This window comes from Stenella coeruleoalba (assembly GCF_951394435.1).
Source record: "Stenella coeruleoalba genome assembly, chromosome: 1".
In the NCBI taxonomy this organism is placed as follows: Eukaryota; Metazoa; Chordata; class Mammalia; order Artiodactyla; family Delphinidae; genus Stenella; species Stenella coeruleoalba.
In genome coordinates this window covers 181,576,732-181,599,260 of record NC_137169.1, presented here as the reverse complement: position 1 = coordinate 181,599,260, position 22,529 = coordinate 181,576,732, and the positions used below count along the sequence as shown (strand labels likewise).

Below are 22,529 nucleotides of genomic sequence, written 5' to 3'. Positions count from 1 at the left end.
GGGTCAGTGGAAAGTGTGGTGCAGTTGATGTGGTTCTGCATCCTTGAAGGGTAGCAGAGCTAGGAAGAGAGGTGGGGTAGGGACTTCACGGGACCTACAGTGCCCCCTAGTGGCAGAACTAGTGCACTGCAGGTGTGACAGAGCTGGGGGCGGGGGGGGGGGGGGGGCCCTTGGAGAGTCAGCCGGTGGGCCAGAGCAAGTGGCAGCATAATGCCACACAAGGGAGGTAACATAGCAACCTCACCGAAGCATCCTGTGTTAGGGGGAGGTTGTAGGGGTTCGGTAGACTTTATGCAAGGCCCCTCTCGGAGATGTGTTAACTCCTCTTGCACAAGGACGGTCCAGCTTGCTTGCACACCATGGTCAAGGGTCACTCGCATTTCAGGTAGTTTAGAACAAGGCACCGCCTGCTTCAGGCATACACCAGGGAATAACAATATATTCCTATAGAACTAGTATTTTACCAAGTGTGCTTTGATTTCCATTTAATTCTTGCAAGAAACATCAGAGGAAGGCAGATTGTTATAGATTGAAGTCTTATTTTCCAGGGAAGGAAGCTATACTCAGAAAGATCGCACGACTTCCTCCATTCACTTGAACTCAAGTTTTCAGACCCCGAGTCAAGTGCTCCTTGAACTTTACTAAAACGGGATATAACATATGATTCAGTTTAGTGGATCTATATCTGTCCAGATGGCAAATGATTAACTAAAATCTATATTTATCTTATAAGCATATAAAGCCTCAGAGGTTAAAGTTACCTCAAAAAGTTCTATGTTCACATTAAATATCTTAACCCTCTCAAAACCTATTTCCTTCATAGCTGCAGAAAAGCTCTCAACTTTCATCTCCAGCCTGTCCTAGATCTCGGTAGAGTTCCTGATTTCACCTGTTCCTAGAGGGTCCAATTACGTTTCAGGGGTAGGTGTGGGTGAGTGCCTTCTCTCTCCCTGTTGCTTTGGGAGCACAGTGATTATTTCCTGGCTTCCAGGCCATTCTCTAGCGGATCTTTGGAGCAACCATCCTGTCTGTCTTCCTTTCTCCCCTCTTTTCTCACTGCCTGAGTGTCTCATTTTAGATCAATACAAAACATGCTTGGTCTTCAGCTCACTCCTACCTTATGCGCTAATAGCCCTTTCTCCTGAATCAACTCAGCACCATAAAGGGGCCAGAACCCCAAATTTCTTCCCAATATCCAACATGTCCTCCACAGAACAGCTTCTCCCAAACCTCAAAACGACAACCTCATCCAAATACACATACAAAACCAAATGAAACTTTAGAACAGACAAATAAATAATCTTATACAGGCTTCTTCACATTAATAAGATCAATTATTTAATTTTTCTATTACAGATACTTTCTAAAGGCTCAAACATATTAGTTGCTTTAAAGGTAGAACTACCAAAACCAAATATAGGAAAATGAGATGGTTTGCTCTGGAGGAGAGAAGTTTTTAAATATCTGAAGGGTGGTCATATGCCATGTGTAAAATAGGTAGCCAGTGGGAACCTGCTGTATAGCGCAGGGAGCTCAGCTCTGTGCTCCGTGGTGACCGAGATGGGTGGGATGGGGGAGGGTGGGAGGTCCAAGAGGGAGGGGATATATGTACACACATAGCTGATTCACTTCACTGTACAGCAGAAACTAACAACATTGTAAAGCAACTGTACCTCAATAAAAAAAAAATTTTTTAAAAAAGGGATCCATTTTTATAAAGTCAGAAAACGGGAATAAAATCAACTTAAGAAAAAAGTGTGACCTAAGGAGTGTCAAAAGTTCTGATGGGGGCTTCCCTGGTGGCGCAGCGGTTGAGAGTCCGCCTGCCGATGCAGGGGACACGGGTTCATGCCCCGGTCCGGGAAGATCCCACATGCCGCGGAGCGGCTGGGCCCGTGAGCCATGGCCGCTGAGCCTGCGCATCCGGAGCCTGTGCTCCACAACGGGAGAGGCCACAACAGTGAGAGGCCCGCGTACCGCAAAAAAAAAAAAAAAAAAAAAAAAAGTTCTGATGGGCTGAAGGTCTCAGAGTGCACCTTGGGAGAGAAGGGGTCGTGTTTTCTTCCTTCTGGGCCTTCACGTTGGACTTGGTCGGCGGAGGCACTCACCAGATGTGTGGGACTGATGCATAGTTGCTGGGTGTGCTTGCCTTACCTTTGACAAATGGCAAGGCCACCTGGTGGTTTAGAGATTCCACTTATCATAATTTAGTCTGTGGCATTAATGGAAAGATGATAAAAAGTATTTTTCTTATGCAGAATATCCGCAGCGGCAATATTCACATCTTGGGAACTTGGAGACGACATTTATCGTGAAACCACGCTTCTCCACCCGCCTCCGACCCTTAACACTGTAGAAGTTTTACCTCATACCACCAATCCATGATCATTATTCCTTTTCACCTGAGGAGAGGAAGTAGGCTCACTAATTGTTCCCAAGCCAGGGACTATTAAAATACAGGTTCCTGGGTTCTGCAGCAGATCTACTGAATCAGAATGCTGGGGGGTAAGTGTCAGGAATCAGTGTTTCACCAGAGCTCTTCAGATGAGCCTGAAGACCAGCTGGACTTGAACTCTACTCTTTCTCCAGTATGTTTCCCTCTCCTCAGCAAGTGCAGAGGTGGAGCTGGTTAGCTAGACTGTGCCCCAAGGGGTGTGATGGTCTGTTTTCCCTGCTGAGATCCATATGGCAGGGTGGATAAATAGACCGAGTGTCTGTCTGCCTGTCTCTCCCCCTCCTTCCCCTCTTTCCTTATTTTCTTTCCCTTTCTCCTTTTCCTTCTCTCCCCCTTTCCTTCCCTCTCTCTTTCTCAGTAAGCATGTCTTGAGTGGGCTGGTCCCAAGATGTAAATTGAGTGAGAGGGGATACGAGACTCTATCCTTGAGTTTAAGCCTTGTGTTCCAGTTTTAAACATTAGGTTCTCCTCTGGGGTTATTGGACTCAGGCTTAGCTAATAATAAAGAATACACTGATTCCCAGTCTGCTTTATTCATTGCGTGTATACTGTGGCTTCATACATTTTTAAGAGATAGGGCAGTTTTCAGGCATCCCTAGCTCTCTGGATGTTATCTCATCTAATATCATCAAAAACTCACCTTTAATCCTAACATAGATCATCCCAGTAATTTTTCCCAAGGCAGAAATTTTAGGATGAAGAGAAAAACTGGAAGGCTTTTCTTCCCTTCTCCTTTGATACAATTACTAGGGTCTGGCCTGACAAAGAGGCTTCTTTTCCCCCGCCCCCCTGCTTTTTTTGTTGTTGTTTTTTTTTTAATGCAGGCTGTGATGATTACCATGTTAACAGGAAAGCAATGCCAAGTGATCGGTACACTGAAATGTCTCATGGTTAAGCATCTCTAGATGTAATTGGGAGCTCAACAGGGCTGGGGCACTCACTGGAAGAATTGCTCAGGAATTGGTTTGGGTTGGGCGTCCGGAAGCTGAATGCTGAGTAGAGGGAAGTGAGCTATATGACACACAGTGCACATGGAGAGCCCCCAGCCAGCTGGAAGTGAAGGAGAGACTCTTTCTGTCCCTTACTTGCTTTGTGTTCTTGAATGTGGTCTTTAAAGTGGTCAGAGTTAATGGCTTTGGAAAGTTATCTGCCCACTGCCCACTCTTAATGGCCTTAGCATCAGGACCGAAACCATGATATCAGTGTTTCTCTCTGAAAATAACCTCAGCAAGTCTCTCTGCAACTGCAGAGAAAAGGGTGCTGCTCCACACCTCTGGCCACCCACACTTACATTTTTTTCACAGAAGTGGGTTTGTGGGTAGCAGGGTTTTGAGAGTGAGTCTGAGGCTGTGGACAGGGAAAAGTTATCTGTTTAGTCCACATGGGCTGTCAAACCTAACACCTTAGCCTCCTTCACAGCATCTTCCAGTTCATTTACCTGTTCATTCTTTTGTGTATTTATTCAACAAACATATAGGAAGTGTCTGTTGGGGGTCTAAATACTGGGCTAACAGATTGGAATACAAGGAAGAAGAAGACACAGTTCCATCTTTCAGGTTGCTGACACTCTGGTGGAAGAAATAGAACAATATAACCCCAAGTTCTAAGTACTCTGGAAAAGAGATAAACATAGAGAGGGATCAAAACATGGGAGTGGGCATGCAATGAATTCTCGGGCTGGTGAGGGTAGGGTGAGTGGTGGAGCCTGGTATGGGGCAGAGATTAGCAAGTGCTAATCAAAAAGTGCTTCTTAATTTAGGAACTGATGTAGAAGTTAACCACAAACTGGTGGAAGAGAGGTGTTCTAGGTCTGTGCAAAACATGGCCTATATAGGAAACTGCAGGTTTAGTTCCTCAACAAGAGGAAGAGCTGGGTTGGATGGATAAGGGAGAGTTTTGGGGAGATAAGAGGGACTGGATCATGCCATTTAAGGAGGTGGACCTTCTCCTGAAGGAAACAGGATGAAGAGTCCTGATGGACTTTAAGCTCAAGTTTTTAGAAAGATCATTCTCACTGTAGTGTAGAGAACAAATTAGATGAGGGTGAGAGTGGAGGTAAGACCCCATTCAGGAGGTAGCAGTGGGAATCAAGGTAGAGAGGTAACAAGAGTCTTTAAGGAGTCAATGAACACATAGAATTAACTGAGCAGTAGACAGCTTGAGTGTCTCTATCTTAAGCAGAGTTGCTGAGGAAGGTCTTAAGCACGGCAGACCACCTGCCTTCTACCCACAAAAGACAAATGCAACAGGCTTCCAAATCTTTCCTTTGAATTTACCTGACTATTGCTTGGATTTACTTATATCAGGAGACCCAATTCCATGGCAGATTAATTGATCACAGACTGGTAGCTTCCAGCCTGGCCCCTCTCTGTGTCCCTTGATTTACTATGGCAAGGAGAGGGTTGGGTTATGGTAAAGCCTCCTACTTGGTCTCTTCTTGCTATTCTGGCTCCACTTGCATCTTTTCTCCATATTTTAACCAGAGTAATCTTTCAATAATGTACATGTGATACTATCTCATCCTTTTTCTCACTTGCTGAAAACCCTCCAATAGCTTCTCCAGTGCAACAGCTCCGATTGCAATGGCTTCCTGCAATTAGAATAAAAACTAAAGTCCTGAACACATCCTGTAACTTCCTGCACGCTCTGACTCTGCCTTGCACTCCTCACACTTTCTCACTTTTATTTTTTTCTTTTATTTTAAAAATTATTTTATTTATTTATTTTTTGGTAATGTTGCCAATATTTTTTAAAATTTGATTTTATTATTTTTTTTATACAGCAGGTTCTTATTAGTTATGTATTTTATACATATTAGTGTATATATGTCAATCCCAATCTCCCAGTTCATCCCACCACTACTGCCACCACCCCCTGCTCTGCTTTCCCCCCATGGTGTCCGTACATTTCTTCTCTACAACTGTGTCTCTATTTCTGCCTTGCAAACTGGTTCATCTGTACCATTTTTCTAGATTCCACATATATGTGTTAATATATGATATTTGTTTCTTTCTGACTTACTTCACTCTGAATGACAGTCTCTAGGTCATCCACTACAAATGACCCAATTTCGTTCCTTTTTATGGCTGAGTAATAGTCCATTGTATATATGTACCACATCTTCTTTATCCATTTGTCTGTCTGTCGATGGGCATTTAGGTTGCTTCCATGACCTGGCTATTGTACATAGTGCTGCAATGAACCTTGGGGTGCATTTGTCTTTTGGAATTATGGTTTTCTCTGGGTATATGCCCAGTAGTGGGATTGCTGGGTCACATGGTAATTGTATTTTTAGTTTTTTAAGGAACCTCCATACTGTTCTCCATAGTGACTGTATCAATTTATATTCCCACCAACAGTACAGTTCCCTTTTCTCCACACCCTCTCCAGCATTTGTTGTTTGTAGATTTTCTGATGATGCCCATTCTAACTGGTGTGAGGTGATACCTCATTGTAGTTTTGATCTGCATTTCTCTAATAATTAGTGATGTTGAGCAGCTTTTCTTGTGCCTCTTGGCCATCTGTATGTCTTCCTTGGAGAAATGTCTATTTAGGTCTTCTGCCCATTTTTTGATTGGGTTGTTTGTTTTTCTGATATTGAGCTGCATGAGCTGCTTGTATATTTTGGAGATTAATCCTTTGTCTCTTGATTTGTTTGCAAATATTTTCTCCCATTCTGAGAGTTGTCTTTTCATCTTCTTTATAGTTTCCTTTGCTGTGCAAAAGCTTTTGTTTCATTAAGTTCCATTTGTTTATTTTTATTTCCATTACTCTAGGAGGTGGGTCAAAAAAGATATTGCTGTGATTTATGTCAAAGAGTGTTCTTCCTATGTTTTCCTCTAAGAGTTTTATAATGTCTGGGCTTACATTTAGGTCTTTAATCCTTTTTTTTTTTTTTTTTTTTGCGGTACGCGGGCCTCTCACTGTTGTGGCCTCTCCTGTTGCGGAGCACAGGCTCCGGACGTGCAGGCTCAGCGGCCATGGCTCATGGGCCCAGCCACTCCGCGGCATGTGGGATCTTCCCGGACCAGGGCACGAACCCGTGTCCCCTGCATCAGCAGGCGGACTCTCAACCACTGCACCACCAGGGAAGCCCGAATCCATTTTGAGTTTATTTTTGTGTATGGTGTTAGGGAGTGTTCTAATTTCATCCTTTTACATGTAGCTGTCCAGTTGTCCCAGCACCACTTATTGAAGAGACTGTCTTTTCTCCATGGTATATTCTTGCCTCCTTTGTCATAGATTAGTTGACCATAGGTGTGTGGGTTTATCTCTGGGCTTTCTATCCTGTATAATTGATCCGTATTTCTGTTTTTGTGCCAGTACCGTATTGTCTTGATTACTGTACCTTTGTAGTATAGTTTGAAGCCAGGGAGTCTGATTCCTCCAGCTGTTTTATTCCCTGAAGATTGCTTTGGCTATTAGGGGTCTTTTGTTCTCCATACAAATTTTAAGATTTTTGTTCTAGTTCTGTAAAAATTGCCATTGGTAATTTGATAGGGATTCATTGAATCTGTAGATTGCTTTGGGTAGTATAATCATTTTCACAATATTGATTCTTCCAATCCAAGAACAAGGTATATCTCTCCATCTGTTAGTGTCATCTTTGATTTCTTTCATCAGTGTCATAGTCTTCTGAGTACAGGTCTCTTACCTCCTTAGGTAGGTTCATTCCTAGGTGTTTTATTCTTTTTGTTACAATGGTGAGTGGGATTATTTCCTTAGTTTCTCTTTCTGATCTTTCATTGTTAGTGTATAGGAACGCAAGAGATTTCTGTGCATTAATTTTGTATTCTGCAACTTTACCAAATTCATTGATTAGCTCTAGTAGTTTTCTGGTGGCATCTTTAGGGTTATCTATGTATCTGCGAACAGTGATAGTTTGATTTCTTCTTTTCCAATTTGTATTCCTTTTATTTCTTTTTCTTCTCTGATTGCCATGGCTAGGACTTCCAGAACTATGATGAATAATAGTGGCTAGAGTGGATATCCTTGTCTTGTTCCTGATCTTAGAGGAAATGCTTTCAGTTTTTCACCTTTGAGAATGATGTTTGCTGTGGGTTTGTCATATATGGCCTTTATTATGTTGAGGTAGCTTCCCTCTATGCCCACTTTCTGGAGAGTTTTTATCGTAAATGAGTGTTGAATTTTGTCAAAAGTTTTTTCTGCATCTATGGAGATGATTACGTGGCTTTTTTTCTTCAGTTTTTTAATATGGTGTATCACATTGATTGATTTGTGTATATTGAAGAAGGCTTGCATCCCTGGGATAAATCCCACTTGATCATGGTATATGATCCTTTTAATGTGTTGTTGGATTTAGTTTGCTAGTATTTTGTTGAGGATTTTTGAATCTACATTCATCAGTCATATTGGTTTGTAATTTTCTTTTTTTGTAGTATCTCTGTCTGGTTTTGGTATCAGGGTGATGGTGGCCTCGTAGAATGAGTTTAGGAGTGTTCCTTCCTCTGCATTTTTTTGGAAGAGTTTGAGAAGGATGGGTGTTAGCTCTTCTCCAAATGTTTGATAGAATTCACCTGTGAAGCCATCTGGTCCTGGACTTTTCTTTGTTGGAAGATTTTTTTAAATTTATTCATTTTTATTTGTTTTTGGCTGCGTTAGGTCTTTGTTGCTGTGTGCAGGCTTCTCATTGCCGTGGCTTCTCTTGTGGCGGAGCATGGGCTCTAGGTGCACAGGCTCAGTAGTTGTGGCTCACAGGCTCTAGAGCGCAGGCTCAGTGGTTGTGGTGCATGGGCTAAGTTGCTCCGCGGCATGTGGGATCTTCCCAGACCAGGGTTTGAACCCGTGTCCCCTGCATTGGCAGGCAGATTCTTAACCACTGGGTCACCAGGGAAGCCCATGTTAGAAGATTTTTAATCACAGTTTCAATTTCATTACTTGTGATTGTTCTGTTCATATTTTCTATTTTTTCCTGGTTCAGTCTTGGAAGGTTATACCTTTCTAAGAATTTGTCCATTTCTTCCAGGTGTCCATTTTATTGACATAGAGTTGCTTGTAGTAGTCTCTTATGATGTTTTGTATTTCTGTGGTGTCCGTTGTACCTTCTCCCTTTTCATTTCTAATTTTATTGATTTGAGTCCTCTCCCTCTTTTTCTTGATGAGTCTGCCTAATGGTTTATCAATTTTGTTTATCTTCTCAAAGAACCAGCTTTTAGTTTTATTGATCTTTACTATTGTTTTCTTTGTTTCTATTTCATTTATTTCTGCTCTGATCTTTATGATTTCTTTCCTTCTACTAACTTTGGGTTTTGTTTGTTCTTCTTTCCCTAGTTTCTTAGGTGTAAGGTTAGATGGTTTATTTGAGGTGTTTCTTGAGGTAGGATTGTATTGCTATAACCTTCCCCTTTGAACTGCTTTTGCTGCATCCCATAGGTTTTGGATCATTGTGTTTTCATTGTCATTTGGCTGCGTTGGGTCTTTGTTGCTGTGCGCAAGCTTCTCATTGCCGTGGCTTCTCTTGTGGCGGAGCATGGGCTCTAGGCGCACGGGCTCAGTAGTTGTGGCTTACAGGCTGTAGAGCGCAGGCTCAGTAGTTGTGGTGCACGGGCTTAGTCTCTAGGTATGTTTTGATTTCCTCTTTGATTTCTTCAGTGGTCTCTTGGTTATTTAGTAACGTATTGTTTAGCCTCCATATGTTTGTGTTTTTTAAGTATTTTTCCCTGTAATTTACTTCTAATCTCATAGCGTTGTGGTTGGAAAAGATCCTTGATATGATTTCAAATTTCTTAATTTTACCAAGGCTTGATTTGTGATCCAATATGTGATCTATCCTGGAGAATGTTCCATGTGCACTTGAGACGAAAGTGTAATCTGCTGTTTTTGGATGGAATGTCCTATAAATATCAATTAAATCTATCTGGTCTATTGTGTCATTTGGTTGGAACATTTAATGCATTCACATTTAAGGTAATTATCAATATGTATGTTCCTATTACCATTTTCTTAATTGTTTTGGGTTTGTTTTTGTAGGTCCTTTTCTTCTCTTGTGTTTCCCACTTAGAGAAGTTCCTTTAGCATTTGTCATAGAGCTGGTTTGGTGGTGCTGAATTGTCTTAGCTTTTGCTTGTCTGTAAAGCTTTTGATTTCTCCATCAAATCTGAATGAGATCCTTGCCAGGTAGAGTAATTTTGATTGTAGCTTCTTCCCTTTCATCACTTTAAATATATTGTGCCACTCCCTTCTGTCTTGGAGAGTTTCTGCTGAGAAATCAGCTGTCAACATTATGGGAGTTCTTTTGAATGTTATTTGTTGTTTTTCCCTTGTTGTTTTTAATAATTTTTCTTTGTCTTTAATTTTGTTCAATTTGATTACTATGTGTCTCGGCATGTTTCTCCTTGGGTTTATCCCGCCTGGGACTCTCTGTGCTTCCTGGACTTGGGTGGCTATTTCCTTTCCCATGTTAGGGAAGTTTTCAACTATAATCTCTTCAAATATTTTCTTGGGTCCTTTCCCTCTCTCTTCTCCTTCTGGGACACCTGTAATGCGAATGTTGGTGCGTTTAATGTTGTCCCAGAGGTCTCTGACACTGTCCTTAATTCTTTTCATTCTGTTTTCTTTATTTTGTTCTGCTGCAGTGAATTCCATCAGTCTGTCTTCTAGGTCATTTATCTGTTCTTCTGCCTCAGTTATTCTGCTATTGATTCCTTCTAGTGTATTTTTCATTTAATTTATTGTATTGTTCATCTCTGTTTGTTTGTTGTTTAATTCTTCTAGGTGTTTCTTCTTTAATTCTTCTAGGTCTTTGTTAAACATTTCTTGCATCTTCTCGATCTTTGCCTCCATTCTTTTTCCGATGTCCTGGATCATCTTCACTATCATTATTCTGAATTCATTTTCTGGAAGGCTGCCTACCTCCACTTCATTTAGTTCTTTTTTTCTGGGGTTTTATCTTGCTCCTTCATCTAGTACATTGTCCTCTGCCTTTTCGTCTTGTCTATATTTCTGTGAATGTGGCTTTCATTCCACAGACTGCAGAATTGTAGTTCTTCTTGCTTCTGCTGTCTGCCCTCTGGTGGATGAGGCTATTTAAGAGGCTTATGCAAGCTTCCTGATGGGAGGGACTGGTGGTGGGTAGAGCTGGCTGTTGCTGTGGTGGGCAGAACTCAGTAAAACTTTAATCTGCTTGTCTGCTGATGGGTGGGGCTGAGTTCCCTCCCTGTTGGTTGTTTGGCCTGAGGCAACCCACCACTGGAAGCTACAGGCTCTTTGGTGGGACTAATGGCGGACTCCAGGAGGGCTCATGCCAAGGAGTTCTTCCCAGAGCTTCTGCTGCCAGTGTCCTTGTCCCTGTGGTGAGCCACAGCCACCCCCTGCTTCTGCAGGAGACCCTCCAACACTAGCTGGTAGATATGGTTCAGTCTCCTATGGGGTCACTGCTCCTTCCCCCTTGGTCCTGATGTGCACAGTACTTTGAGTGTGCCCTCCAGGAGTGGAGTCTTTGTTTCCCCTGGTCCAGTCTAAGTCATGCAAGCAAATCCCGCTAGCCTTCAAAGTCTGGTTCTCTGGGAATTCCTCCTCCCATTGCCAGAACCCAAGATTGGGAAGCCTGACGTGGGGCTCAGAACCTTCAATCCAGTGGGTGGACTTCTGTGGTAAAATTGTTCTCCAGTTTGTGAGTCACCCACCCAGCAGTTATGGGATTTGATTTTATTGTGATTGCACCCCTCCTACCATCTCATTGTGGCTTCTCCTTTGTCTTTGGATGTGGAGTATCTTTTGTGGTGAGTTCCAGTGTCTTCCTGTAGATGATTGTTCAGCAGTTAGTTGTGATTTCACTGCTCTCGCAAGAGGGACTGAGAGCACGTCCTTCTACTCCGCCATCTTGAACCAGTTTCCTGGCTTTCTTTTAATCTGTTGAACATGGCAAAGTTATTCCTCCCTCGAGTTGTAGTAATTACTCTTCTCTAGGCTTGGAATGCTTTTCTTGTGTGATTCACTCTCATCTTGCAACTCCTGGCTGAAATGTCTCAGCTCAAAGAGAGGCCTTTCCTGACCATCCTAGTTGAGGCCAGGGTCTGCGATGGGGGGGAGATAGTGGCAAGTGAGTCCCAGTGCAGAGGCAGGAATTTGAACGAAGCCTGGATCAGACCCACTTGCTTTTCTTGGAGAGCCTCCCAAAGAGGCAGGAGGCAACTGGGATGCCCCCTGGGGACATAGATGTTGGTGGCAGGCATTTTGGGGAGCTTGTCCTACAGCAAGGACACTGGTGCTGGCAAGTGCCACTTTGGGATCCTCCTTCTAGCCTATTAGCACCAGGGGCTTACCTTCCCACTAGTGGTCTGGCACTAGCCTTGGATCCCCTGGACTACACAGCTAGCCTCGCCAGAACCTGGCCCTGTCCACCATGGGCCAGCAACCGCCACATGGGTCAGGGCCAGGCAGCCAGCCAGGCCAGAGGCCAGTCCCACCTACGAGCACACCCACAATAGTCAGCCCTGCCACAACAGAAGGGCCCACACAGCCCACGTAGGGGGAACTTCTAGAGTATATAGCTCTGGTGACCAGAGAGCAGTGTGCTGCTGGGCCCCATAGGACGTCTCCTACATAAGGCTACCAATCCGAGATGGGGAAACATAACTGACCTACTTAATATGTAGAAATAAAAATAGAGAATGAGGCAAAATGAGAAGACATAGGAATATGTTCCAATGAAAGAACAAGACAAAACCTCAAAAGAACTAAACAAAGTGGAGATAAGCAATCTACCCAGTAGACTTCAAGGTAACAATCATAACGATGGTTGAACTCAGGAGAAGAATGAATGAATATAGTGAGGAGTTTGACAAAGAGTTAGAAAATATAAAGAAGACCCAAAGAGAACCAGAGAATACAATAACTGAATTAAACAAAACACAAAAACTAAAAGAAATCAACAGTGGATTAGACGATACAGAGGAACAGATCAGAGAACTGGAAGACAGAGTAGTGGAAATTGCCCAAGCTGAACAGAAAAAAGAAAAATAACTTAAGAAAATGAGGATAGTTAAAGAGACCTCTGGAATGACATTAAGTGTACTAACATTCACGTTATTGGGGTCCCAGAAGGAGAAGAGAGAGAAAAGAGGGCAAAGAATTTAGTTGAAGAAATAATAGCTGAAAACTTTCCTAACCTGGGAAAGGAAAGAGACATCCAAGTTCAGGAAGGACAGGGTCCCAAACAAGATGAGCCCAAAGGTCCACATCAGGACACTTTATAATTCAAATGGCAAAAATTAAAGAGAAAGAATTTTAAAAGCAGCAAGTGAAAAGCAACTAGTTTCATACAAGGGGACTCCCATGAGACTTTCAGCTGACTTTTCAGTAGAAGCTTTTCAGGCCAGAGGGTGTAGCATGATATATTCAAAGTGATAAAAGGAAAGAACCTACAACCATAGTCTACCCAGCAGGCCTATCTTACTGATTTGAAGGAGAGATCAAGAATTTTATGGACAAACAAAAGCTAAAAGAGTTCAGCACAACTAAACTGGCATTACAGGACATGTTAAGAGACTTCTTTAAGTGGAAAGGAAAAGACCATTATTAGAAACATGAAAATTACGAAAGGAAAAATCTCCCTGGTAAAGGCAAACATACAGTAAAGGTAGTAGATCAACCACTTATAAAGCTAGTAGGAAGTTTAAAAGACAAAAGTAGTAAAGTCACCTATATTCACAATAAGTAGTTAAGGGATACACAAAACAAAAAGATGTAGAATATAATGTCAAAAACATTAAACGTTGGGGGAGGCTAAAAAAAGCACAATGTAGTGTTGGCAAAAGAACAGATAAATAGAGCATGGAATAGAATAGGAGTTCAGAGTCCAGAGACAGAGCCATGTATATATGGGAATTTAATATACAATACAGCACCACAAATCAGTGGAGAATAGATGGACTATTCAGTAGAAGATGCTGGGGAAATTGGCTCACTGTATCCCTACTTAGTACTGTGTACAAAATAGACTAGATATACAAATAAATCCAGTAAGTTAGTAGAAGGATATATAGAAAAATATGTTTGTGTCCTACAGGCAAGGGAAAGATTTTTTTAAGAAAGACTTCAAAAGTTCAAATAATAATAGCTAATACTTATCTAGCACAGGAACCCTGATGGACAAAGGAGAAGGTGGGCCTCTCCTTTTAGGGGTTTGCTTGTCTCAGTGAAGTTTACTCAGAGCTGTTTACTCAGCTCTATTCAGAGCTGTTTCTAAGTAGTGGAGCGGAGAGAAGCCCCTTCAGTTCCCTACTCTGGTGCGGGGAAGTGTGGCATATAGAGGAGTAGATTGCAATGAACAGTGGTCATCAGGCTTTCCTTGCCCACTGATAACTATGTGGACTTGCATGGTCCACCACCTATTGTTCCAGAACCTAGGGTTTGCCCATTTTCCTTAATTTTCACAACCTCAAAAACTGAAGCTTGTGTTAGAGTACACTCCCGGAGTTTTCCTTAAAAGCCCCAGAGAGCAGCTCAGCCTGACTTTGGAAGAGCAGGGACGGAAGCACAGGCAATAAAGAAAACTTCTCATTACCCATCTCTGGGGGCTTCCGAAAATGATTGTCTTCGCTTGACCTCAAGGTCAAGACAACCAGTTTTATTGTGTTCACTGTCTCGGAGGACAAGCTTTAGTGAGCGCCTTGTTTGCTTCTTATAGTATTAAAATAGACAACGAAATTGGCTTCTCAGAAGATCATTTCACAAAGTCCCTGTTGCTCTGTGGGGAATATTTGTTTCCTCATTTATATTCATGTTTCTAAAAGACAAGTAGACCTTGAATGAAATTTCAGGCGACAGTAAATTATAAATAATGCGTCCATATTTTTTTTTCTCTTCCATACTACTTGTATTTAATTCCCCCCAGAGTCTTGTGCAAACAGCAGAGACAAGAGGACAGGAAGCTATTAACATGATGGAAAAAATGAAATGGGCTTATGTTATATGGCAGGAATGCAACAAGGGGAGACATCTTGATCAAAGGAGTTTTTTGAGGTTTTGTGGGAGCCAGTTCTTCCCTTTTGTCTCTCTCTCTTTTATTTTTATTTTATTTTTTGTAACATCTCAACTTTTTTCTAGACCCTTAAGTAGGCATCTACTTGAAATGAGTCTCTTTACTTGGCCCACCCAGGACAAGATGAGGGCTTGTCAATGGATGGAGGCCACTTTGGGGTCCAGCTTTAAGCTCTTTTGTTCCCTAAGACACAACATAAAAATGCTTAGAAAGATCAGCTGAGATCAGCCTGTCCTAAGAATAGGATGCTGATGAGTGGAAAGCTCAGGTACTGTCAGTGAAGTCAGAAAGGATGCCAGTTATTAGAATGAAATTAGCCTCTAAATCCATCAGCCCTGGTTTGCCATAACATAGGATGCTCTGGTGTTCCTCAGCCCTCTTGCCCAGCAGGAGTGATTCATGGGGTTCAGGCCAGCAGGCCTCCAATCTTTCGAGTAAGGGCAGATACTCTGCTCTTTGTTTTTGTTTCTTTCTCTTTTCCTCTCTCTCTCTCTCTCTCTCTCTCTCTCTCTCTCTCTCTCTCTCTCTCTCTTTTAAGCAAGTGACAGGATCCTGCAGATGGAGCTTGCAGGGTACACTATGTGGCTTCAGAGGTGTGAAGGGAATAAGTGCTGGTCCTGATGGAGGGGCAGGAAGAGGATGGTTTGGGATGTGCTGAGTGTTGGGGGTGTTCAGAGAAGAGCAGAATCAGACCTGAGGCACTGCTGCCCCAACCTCTCTTCCCAGAGGAAGCCCACTCTCGGGGCATCTCAGGAGATATACGGGCAGACAGGGGAGTTCTGGGATGAGAAGCACCTGGGCGCTCAGGTGCCAGAGGCCTCTCTTTACCCAGACTCCTTGTAAAGGAGTCTAGCTCATGCCACCTATCAAGTAAACCCCAATCCTCTTCTTGAGGACATCTCCACCCCCATACTTAGGAAGCTGGTACCCTTGTACTCTCTTCTTCTTTAATAAAATTTGCTTTTTTGGTGGGGCAATTGGAGGATGGGGGTAGAAAAGGGGGAGGGCGTGGCACAGGCAATGAGGACTCATTAATATTGACACGCAAATGACTCTGTAGGCTTTGTGTAATTTATTCAGGGAAATTTGCATGTGGGGTGGCAGAAAAAGCCTGCAATCAGAGGGACGCTGGGCATCATACTCTGCAGGCAGTAGCTTTTTGCCTGTGTCTTCCCTTTGAAGGATACTGAGAATCCTCTCCTCCTAGAGCTTTCTTTAGCCAGAAACCCCTCTTCTGTGCTCTGCAGCTGGGATTTAACTATTCCACTCAACCACCATTTATTATGTCTGCTGTGTGCCAGGCTTTGTGCAAGGTGATGTCACATGCATTACTTCTGTCCGTGAACTTTTCATTCTGTAACTGGTCAGTTCAGGGGGTTCTGATAAATTTCCAAGACAAAGCCAGCAGGGTTTGGTATGCATCAGTGATTGAGATTTAAAGTTGAGCTTTGCAGTAAAACTCTGTGAAAACTTCTAAACGTGGACCCATCTTTGCCATGTACCACTGTAGCTGTAGTAGCAAGTCCTTCCCCAAACTGCTTGGGGCAACTGATTCCCCAAACTGCTTGGAGCAACTCAGGCAGTAACTTACATTGAGGGTACAGGCAAGTGGGCTCTTCAGTGTTCTCCTTTCCGAGGGGTATTGGTCATGCTGCAGTCGCCCAGTGTCAGTTGAAGTCTCATACAAACAAACGAAGAAATACCTAAATACATCCTGATGGTCCCCCTGTGCTGTCCTCCGAACAAAGCCACTCCCCTGGGCTCTTCCCCAAATTTCCACGAACTGTCAACCCTCTGTTTATTGGATCTTGCTGGGCCCCCAGCTGGATTTGGGATTCTAACTATTGCACACCCGCTGGAGGCAGCTTCGTCTAAGAGAGGCCAGCGGTGGGCACAGAAGCTGGCATATTTTACAGCCCAGGCAGACCTGGAGCAAGGCACAGCTGCAAGATACTGCAGAAACCTCAGGCATATTGCCGTCCTGCTCACAACCACTAGCTGTGGCGTTACCAGGATGGGAATTGAAAGCTCATACTACACTGAGCAAGCCTTGAAACCCATGCATTTTTGGAATGAAATGATTAGTTTAGACCTAATAAATATGCAGATCAGGGGCTCTGTTTATGTTTCTGTCATCTGTATTTGTTTTAGGGGAAGGAAAATTTTAATTCAGTGAAAAAGCTCCAATCCATGGGTCTTAGAGTGTTGGCTTAGGAAAGGAAAGCCTAGAGGACCCTTTAATTAACCTGTGAATGTGCAGGGAAGAGCTTGACCAAGAAGAGGGTGATGCCTTGGTTCTGAGATAAGATACCCCTAGAAAGGTCATGGAGTGTGAGCGTAACCGACGTCAGCCCATAAAAGAGATCAAGTGTCCTCCAAATTCCACCTGTCAAGGACCCATCTTGGATTCATTTCTTAGTTGTGTGAGCAAGGTTTATTTTTATTTTTTAATTAAAAATTATTTTTCTGATTAATGTGCTCATTGTCGACACTTTGCAAGATATTGAAAAGTATAAAACAGAAAGAAAAAGGGGACTCACTCATAATCTCACTACCCTAAAGAATCACTAGCGATGTTTTAATGTATTTGATCCAGTGTCCTGCTTTGTTATTCAGAACAAGTCTAGGCGGGGAGGCACCTGGGTAGGGATGGGGGAATTTCTGTCACTTCTCTCTGGTGATGGGAGGATGGGCTCTGGGGTGTGGACAGGAATCCAATCACCCTGGTGCTCTAAGACGGCAGGCAGAAGTGTGTCTAGGGGTAAGGAACATGCCTACACTTGCCCCACACTGTGTAGAGCCAACCCCCTCCGAACATGGGAGGCGGAGAGAATTCAAGGTCTGGACTGGGCAGTCCCACATTACAGACTGTAGAGAGGTACCGTGGGAAGTGTTAGAAAGGGTTGCTAACAGCACAGACCCCAGAGGCAGAACAACTGGGGGTCAATCCCAGGTCTCCTACTTGAGAGCTATGGGATCTTAGGTGAGTTACCTCACCTCTCTGTGGCCCAATTTCCTCATCTGTAAATAAGGATACTAGAACATACCTCACAGGCTATCATGAGAATTAAATAGTACACGTAATGCAGTTAGAACAGCAGTGCCTGTCAGGTAGCTCTCAAAGGTCAGGTGTTAGTTAATTTCCTGTTATACACATTAGGACAACCTTATCCCTTAAGGGCATTTCCAGTATCTTCTGCTGATACTTAAATGAGGGAAGGCAGGAAGAATGCTGGATTTAGAAGGAGAAGACCTTGGTTCAAGTTCTGACCCAGCCACTTACTACCGTGTAAGTTATTTGATCTCCATGCACCTGAGTTTCATCATCTGAGATGAAATGGGGATAATAAGGCCCTTCTCACCAGTTGTTATAAGGATGAGTTGAGACCATAGAAATGCAAAAGTGCTTTGTGTGTGGAGAAGAACCACAGTTTTAATATTGGGGCTTTACTCCTGTGACTTTTACTCGGTGAATCTGATTACAGGCAGCAGAGGAAGGAAGGAGGGAAGGACAAACTGTGCTGGAAAGACCCTTGCAGAAAATCTAAACAGGAGCCTGCTCTCTTACTTGGTGCATTTAGTTGGTGCAGGTGGACCAGGACTTTGCACTGCTGGCTCCTGTGGTTGCCTTGGTAGTGAGAGGCTCCTGGCAGGGCCTTGGAAGGCAGGAGTGGAGGGAATAATTATTTTCCTTTGCCGGAAGAGGCAGTTGAGTTTCTCTGATGGGCTCCTCCCTGGCCAAGTCTCAGCAGAGGCAGCCGAGGAGCCAGACGCCACCCAGGGGAGGAGAAGGCATCAGGGCAGCAGGAAATCTCTCACCTGTGGTGAAGGCGGTGGAGGTGATGCTGCTCCGCTCGGTGTCCTGGGCTGCCTGCAGGAGCACCGTGTAGTCTGTGCTCTCAGACAGGCCCTCCAGTCGGATCCACGTGTCCTCCGCATCCACAATCAGCTCCTGTGGGATAAGCGGAGGAGGGAGGTGGAAAGGGGTGAGCAGAGGGGTCACCATGGAGGGCAGTGGAGAAGGGAAGTTCAGACCCCAAGGTCGGTATTGCAGTGGCCATTTTTATCCTCTCCATCCCACATTATGCAAGAAGGAAACCGTTCCAATAAGCAGGGAAAACAGCTCCTATGTGAGACTGAGGCCAGCTCCTATCTCACGGATGCACATTGGGAGAAACTTAGGCCCGGCATTATTGAACCCAGTGGTTTTCGGATTGCACAGGGCCTCCTGGAGCCCTGAGATGCAGGAACCTAGGCTTCCCTCTTCCACATCCAACAGTCTAGCTCTATTCTCTGTATTTGGCTTCTGAATATGATTTCACTTTTAAAAAGGATTCCACTGTTAACAAAAATTTGACAACCAGTGCTCTAGGTGAACTGTTTCAACTGGTCACCTAAAACCGAAATTTGTCATCTCTACTGCGGGCCATATAGATGTAGCCTTTATAATGCTTATCTAGAGGCATAGGAGACTGTCCAGTTTGGTATCCAGCTCATGGTTGCTTGGCCCTGTTAGTGAAAAACCGTTCCAATACTGTGTCCTTATATTGCCTTGGAAGCTGGTACGTCATCATACTGGTCGCATCACCACAACTAAGTGAAGTTGCAGGGTAGATGCCCCCATTACCTAGAGAAGGAACGGAGGCTCAGAGAGGTTGAGTGTTCCCCTTTCCAGAAAAAATCTCACCTTGCGGCTTCCATCGGTGGATTTGTAGGTCAAGATGTAATTCTCAGTCTCTGCTCTGGGAGGCTGCCAGGAGATCAGGGCACTTTGTCTGGTGACTTCACTTGCTGTCAGATTGGCAGGAGCGTCCAGGACTGAAGAGAGGAGAAAATGCCAGTAGTGCCTGCCCGTCTGTCTCCTTTCTCTTTGATTCCAGGCACGTAGATCAGTCTGTCTACCTGTGTGGTCTCTGGGCTGCTCACATGCTAACCCCAGTTCTAGCTTGGACAGGAGCCTAAAGGGCACTCCTCGGTCAGAAGGTAATCGTCGTGTCATGATCGTTCCTGCAGCTATTCCCCCTTCCCTCACCTGACCCTCCGGGCCTAGATGTGATATCTTCCGATCTGACCCTCTAGGTCTGACATCATGACCTTGTTAAACCTGCATGTCTGTGAGTTCACTCTTGAACATACAACATTCCCACATCTATACCTTTGTCTACTGTTCTCCTGGCCATGACCGTACCCAGCAACTCCCTCCCCAATATTAAGCTCTTTAATATCTATCAGATTTTTCCGGGCCAGATGCATTCTCAGTACTGGCCTCTGTTGGCCTGGTTGTACTGCTGTCAGCCAGACCCAGGAAGAGAGCTGCAACTCACTTTCACTGGCATTTGGGCAGCAGTTAACTAAAATAAGGATAGCTCACAGCTGCATTGTCCAAAACCTATAGACTATAATCTAGTTGAGCACATGGAAACTGATCATTTTCAGGATCAATAAAAGCCTCTCAGGATACTAGATATGTAGCTGACCATGTACTCACGGGTAGAGAAGTTGGTGCTGATCGTGCCACTGGTGAGAGGCCCACTGGCGGCATACATAGTGACGGTATAGTGGGTCCTAGGAAGCAGGTCAACAAGCTGGAATTCCTCACGGTCTCCATCAACCAGGATGGTCTCTCCAGCAACTGAAATCAGACGGTTATGGATAAAGAATGAATAAGGTTCTTCAACTTAGGAAACACCTATCAAATCCAAAGGCATTTCATAAAGATGCAATATTAGAGAATTTTGGAAAAAATCTTTTCGAGGTTATTGAGCTTAGCATTTTATTCCATACAAAGCTCCCCTCTCTTCTTGTTTTGCATCTTAATTGAGAAATTATTTGGAGGCCAAGTTGTCTTTTGTATAACTTCTACTCGGGTCTCTGGAGTTACAAGGATAAACCAAATCCTTTGTCTACCTGACTTCTTCCTGCCCCCCACCCTTCCTAGTCAAGTCTCTCTTCTAGACTGAGAAAATTCAGCCCCCAGTCCCCATTATATGTATGTGATGATTCTAAAACTGTCACAATCCTGGCTACCTTTCTCTAAACGAGTAGCAGTCTATCAGTGTCCCTGCTGAAATACAAAACTCAGAAGAGAATTGAAAACAATCATTGAGATTGTTTCATTACAATACATTGTAACGTCAGTACATTGTCGGTTTCCATTGTACTGACAATGAAAGAAACAGGGTCAGTCTCTGCTTCTACTTGTGCCAGTTATGTATATTAATCCATAGGTTTTGAGACAGTCATGGGATATTGTTATAGGTTTTGAGACAGTCATGGGATATTGTTATCACATGCTGAGATGATTATTCATCAGAGATCTTGTTTATAACCCACTCCCCAGCCTTACCTTGTGTAGTTGGTTTTAGTTGATTTTTTGCACCCATGGGAAGAGCTTTGCATTCATTTCTACTGCATTTTGCCTTGTTGACTGAGTTTTGGGCCACTGTTTCAGTTTATTAAAATATATGTGAATTTGGCTTCTATTGATCACAGTTTTGCCTTTTGGAAGAGCTCACATAATGGCTCTATTTCTTTAATATCTTCCTTTGCATATGCTGCCAACCGTCAGCTCCCCGGCCGCATCAACTACAACACTTCCTCAAACTCCCCACTCTCTCCCTCCATACAGGGTACTGTTTTTCTTGGAATGCCCCTTCTCCTATTCTCTTTGTCTTTAACTTTATCTAAGATCTGCCTTCTTTCTTCCCCTCAACACCTTCACCCCAAATCACAGTGGCCCATCAGAGGTGGCACACTGGTGTTCTGTGCTTGCCCAAATCATGACACTGCCCACGTTGGGTTGTAACTCTTTACTTGTCTCCATCATCACCAGCAGTGAGTTCTGCAAAGACAAGAACTCATATTTGGTCTCTGAATCATTATAGCCTTAGAGAGTGCATGGCACATGGGAGGGCAGCAAAAGTAGTTGTTGAATGAATGGAAATTAATGGCTGTGATGGAGCTCTGTGCTTCGTATCTGTGAGCAGGTGAATATGACTGCCTTAGGGGAATAATGGAGATAGTGTTGAAACTAAGGCTTAAAGGATGGGTTTACTAGGCAGATAAGTAGGGAGAGCATTTCCTGGTAGAGGCAAGAGCATGTGCACGGTGGTTTGAGAAGGCAGGTGAGAATTAAGAAATGCAGGGTCATAATGTGCAAGGAGGAGTGGTAGGGATTGAAGCGGCTTTTGCATGCACACAGGGAGGTTAGGATGTATCCATAGTAATGATATTCATTCTCTGAGGAGGGTCAATCATTCAATCAGCTATGTAACTCCAAATGTGGTCCACCATGTGTTTTTCCATCTAAGTGGTGAGTGGGTCTTTTTAATGCCTTGCTGAGATACTAATGTGCTCTCAGACTTGCCAATTAAAAAAAAGGACATAAAGTGGTTTTGGTGAAACTCATACTTAGTGAACCTGTGCTGGTATGTAGTAATCACTGATTCCCTTCCAGCTTATTTAATAGTCTGTTTTGGTTTTTACTTCCCCAAGCTTTGAAAATCAGTTTACTTTTCAGCTTACAGAATTGACTTAATCTGTCATTTTTGAAAATTAAGACATCTGCCTGCCTTCTCTTTTCTGGTATCTTTGTTCTCTGGATTCCTGCCTATAACCCACAATATTCTGTGAGCACATGTATAATTTAGGCAGGGAAATAATTTTCCTTGGCTTCGGAACTTGAATTACTCAACATTATTTTGCTTTGTGCTTCTCTGTGCAACTTCAAATAGTGTTAATGTGAACAAGTAAGGTGAAGAAGACGTTGCAACTCAGGATTTCATGTTGGCTCAACCTTTTGGGATGGATATGAGTAGAGAAGATCAAAGCAACAGAAGAGGTTAGTAGTTCTGAATCCTTTGTCACCTGTTACCACGGCTGGTCCTTTAGTGTTTTGTTCGCTCTTTAAATATCTAGAAAAGTCAGCTTTCTCGCCTGCAGCATTTTGGGGCAAGTTCTGAGTTTTGTCTTCCAAGTGCTGTTTCTGTTTTTGTTTTCCTCTTGGTTACATACCCTTCTTATACCTTTTAGATTCAGCTTTCTCAATTCTCATAGTTGATACAGTTCACA

General features: G+C 43.4%; 1 protein-coding gene and 1 long non-coding RNA gene across 3 annotated transcripts in view; one reads left to right on the top strand and one right to left on the bottom strand.

Moving 5' to 3' along the window:
- The window catches only part of LOC307178038, a 367,206-nt gene that overhangs the window by 144,620 nt on the left and 200,057 nt on the right, over positions 1 to 22,529 (top strand). The window lies entirely within an intron of this gene.
- The window catches only part of TNR (tenascin R), a gene marked incomplete at both ends in the record, with an annotated part of 83,042 nt that overhangs the window by 13,151 nt on the left and 47,362 nt on the right, over positions 1 to 22,529 (bottom strand). The window contains 3 exons of the mRNA XM_079905642.1: positions 18,279 to 18,411; positions 19,147 to 19,277; positions 19,948 to 20,091. Coding sequence (XP_079761768.1) covers positions 18,279 to 18,411; positions 19,147 to 19,277; positions 19,948 to 20,091 — 408 coding nt within the window. The remainder of the gene's footprint in view (positions 1 to 18,278; positions 18,412 to 19,146; positions 19,278 to 19,947; positions 20,092 to 22,529) is intronic.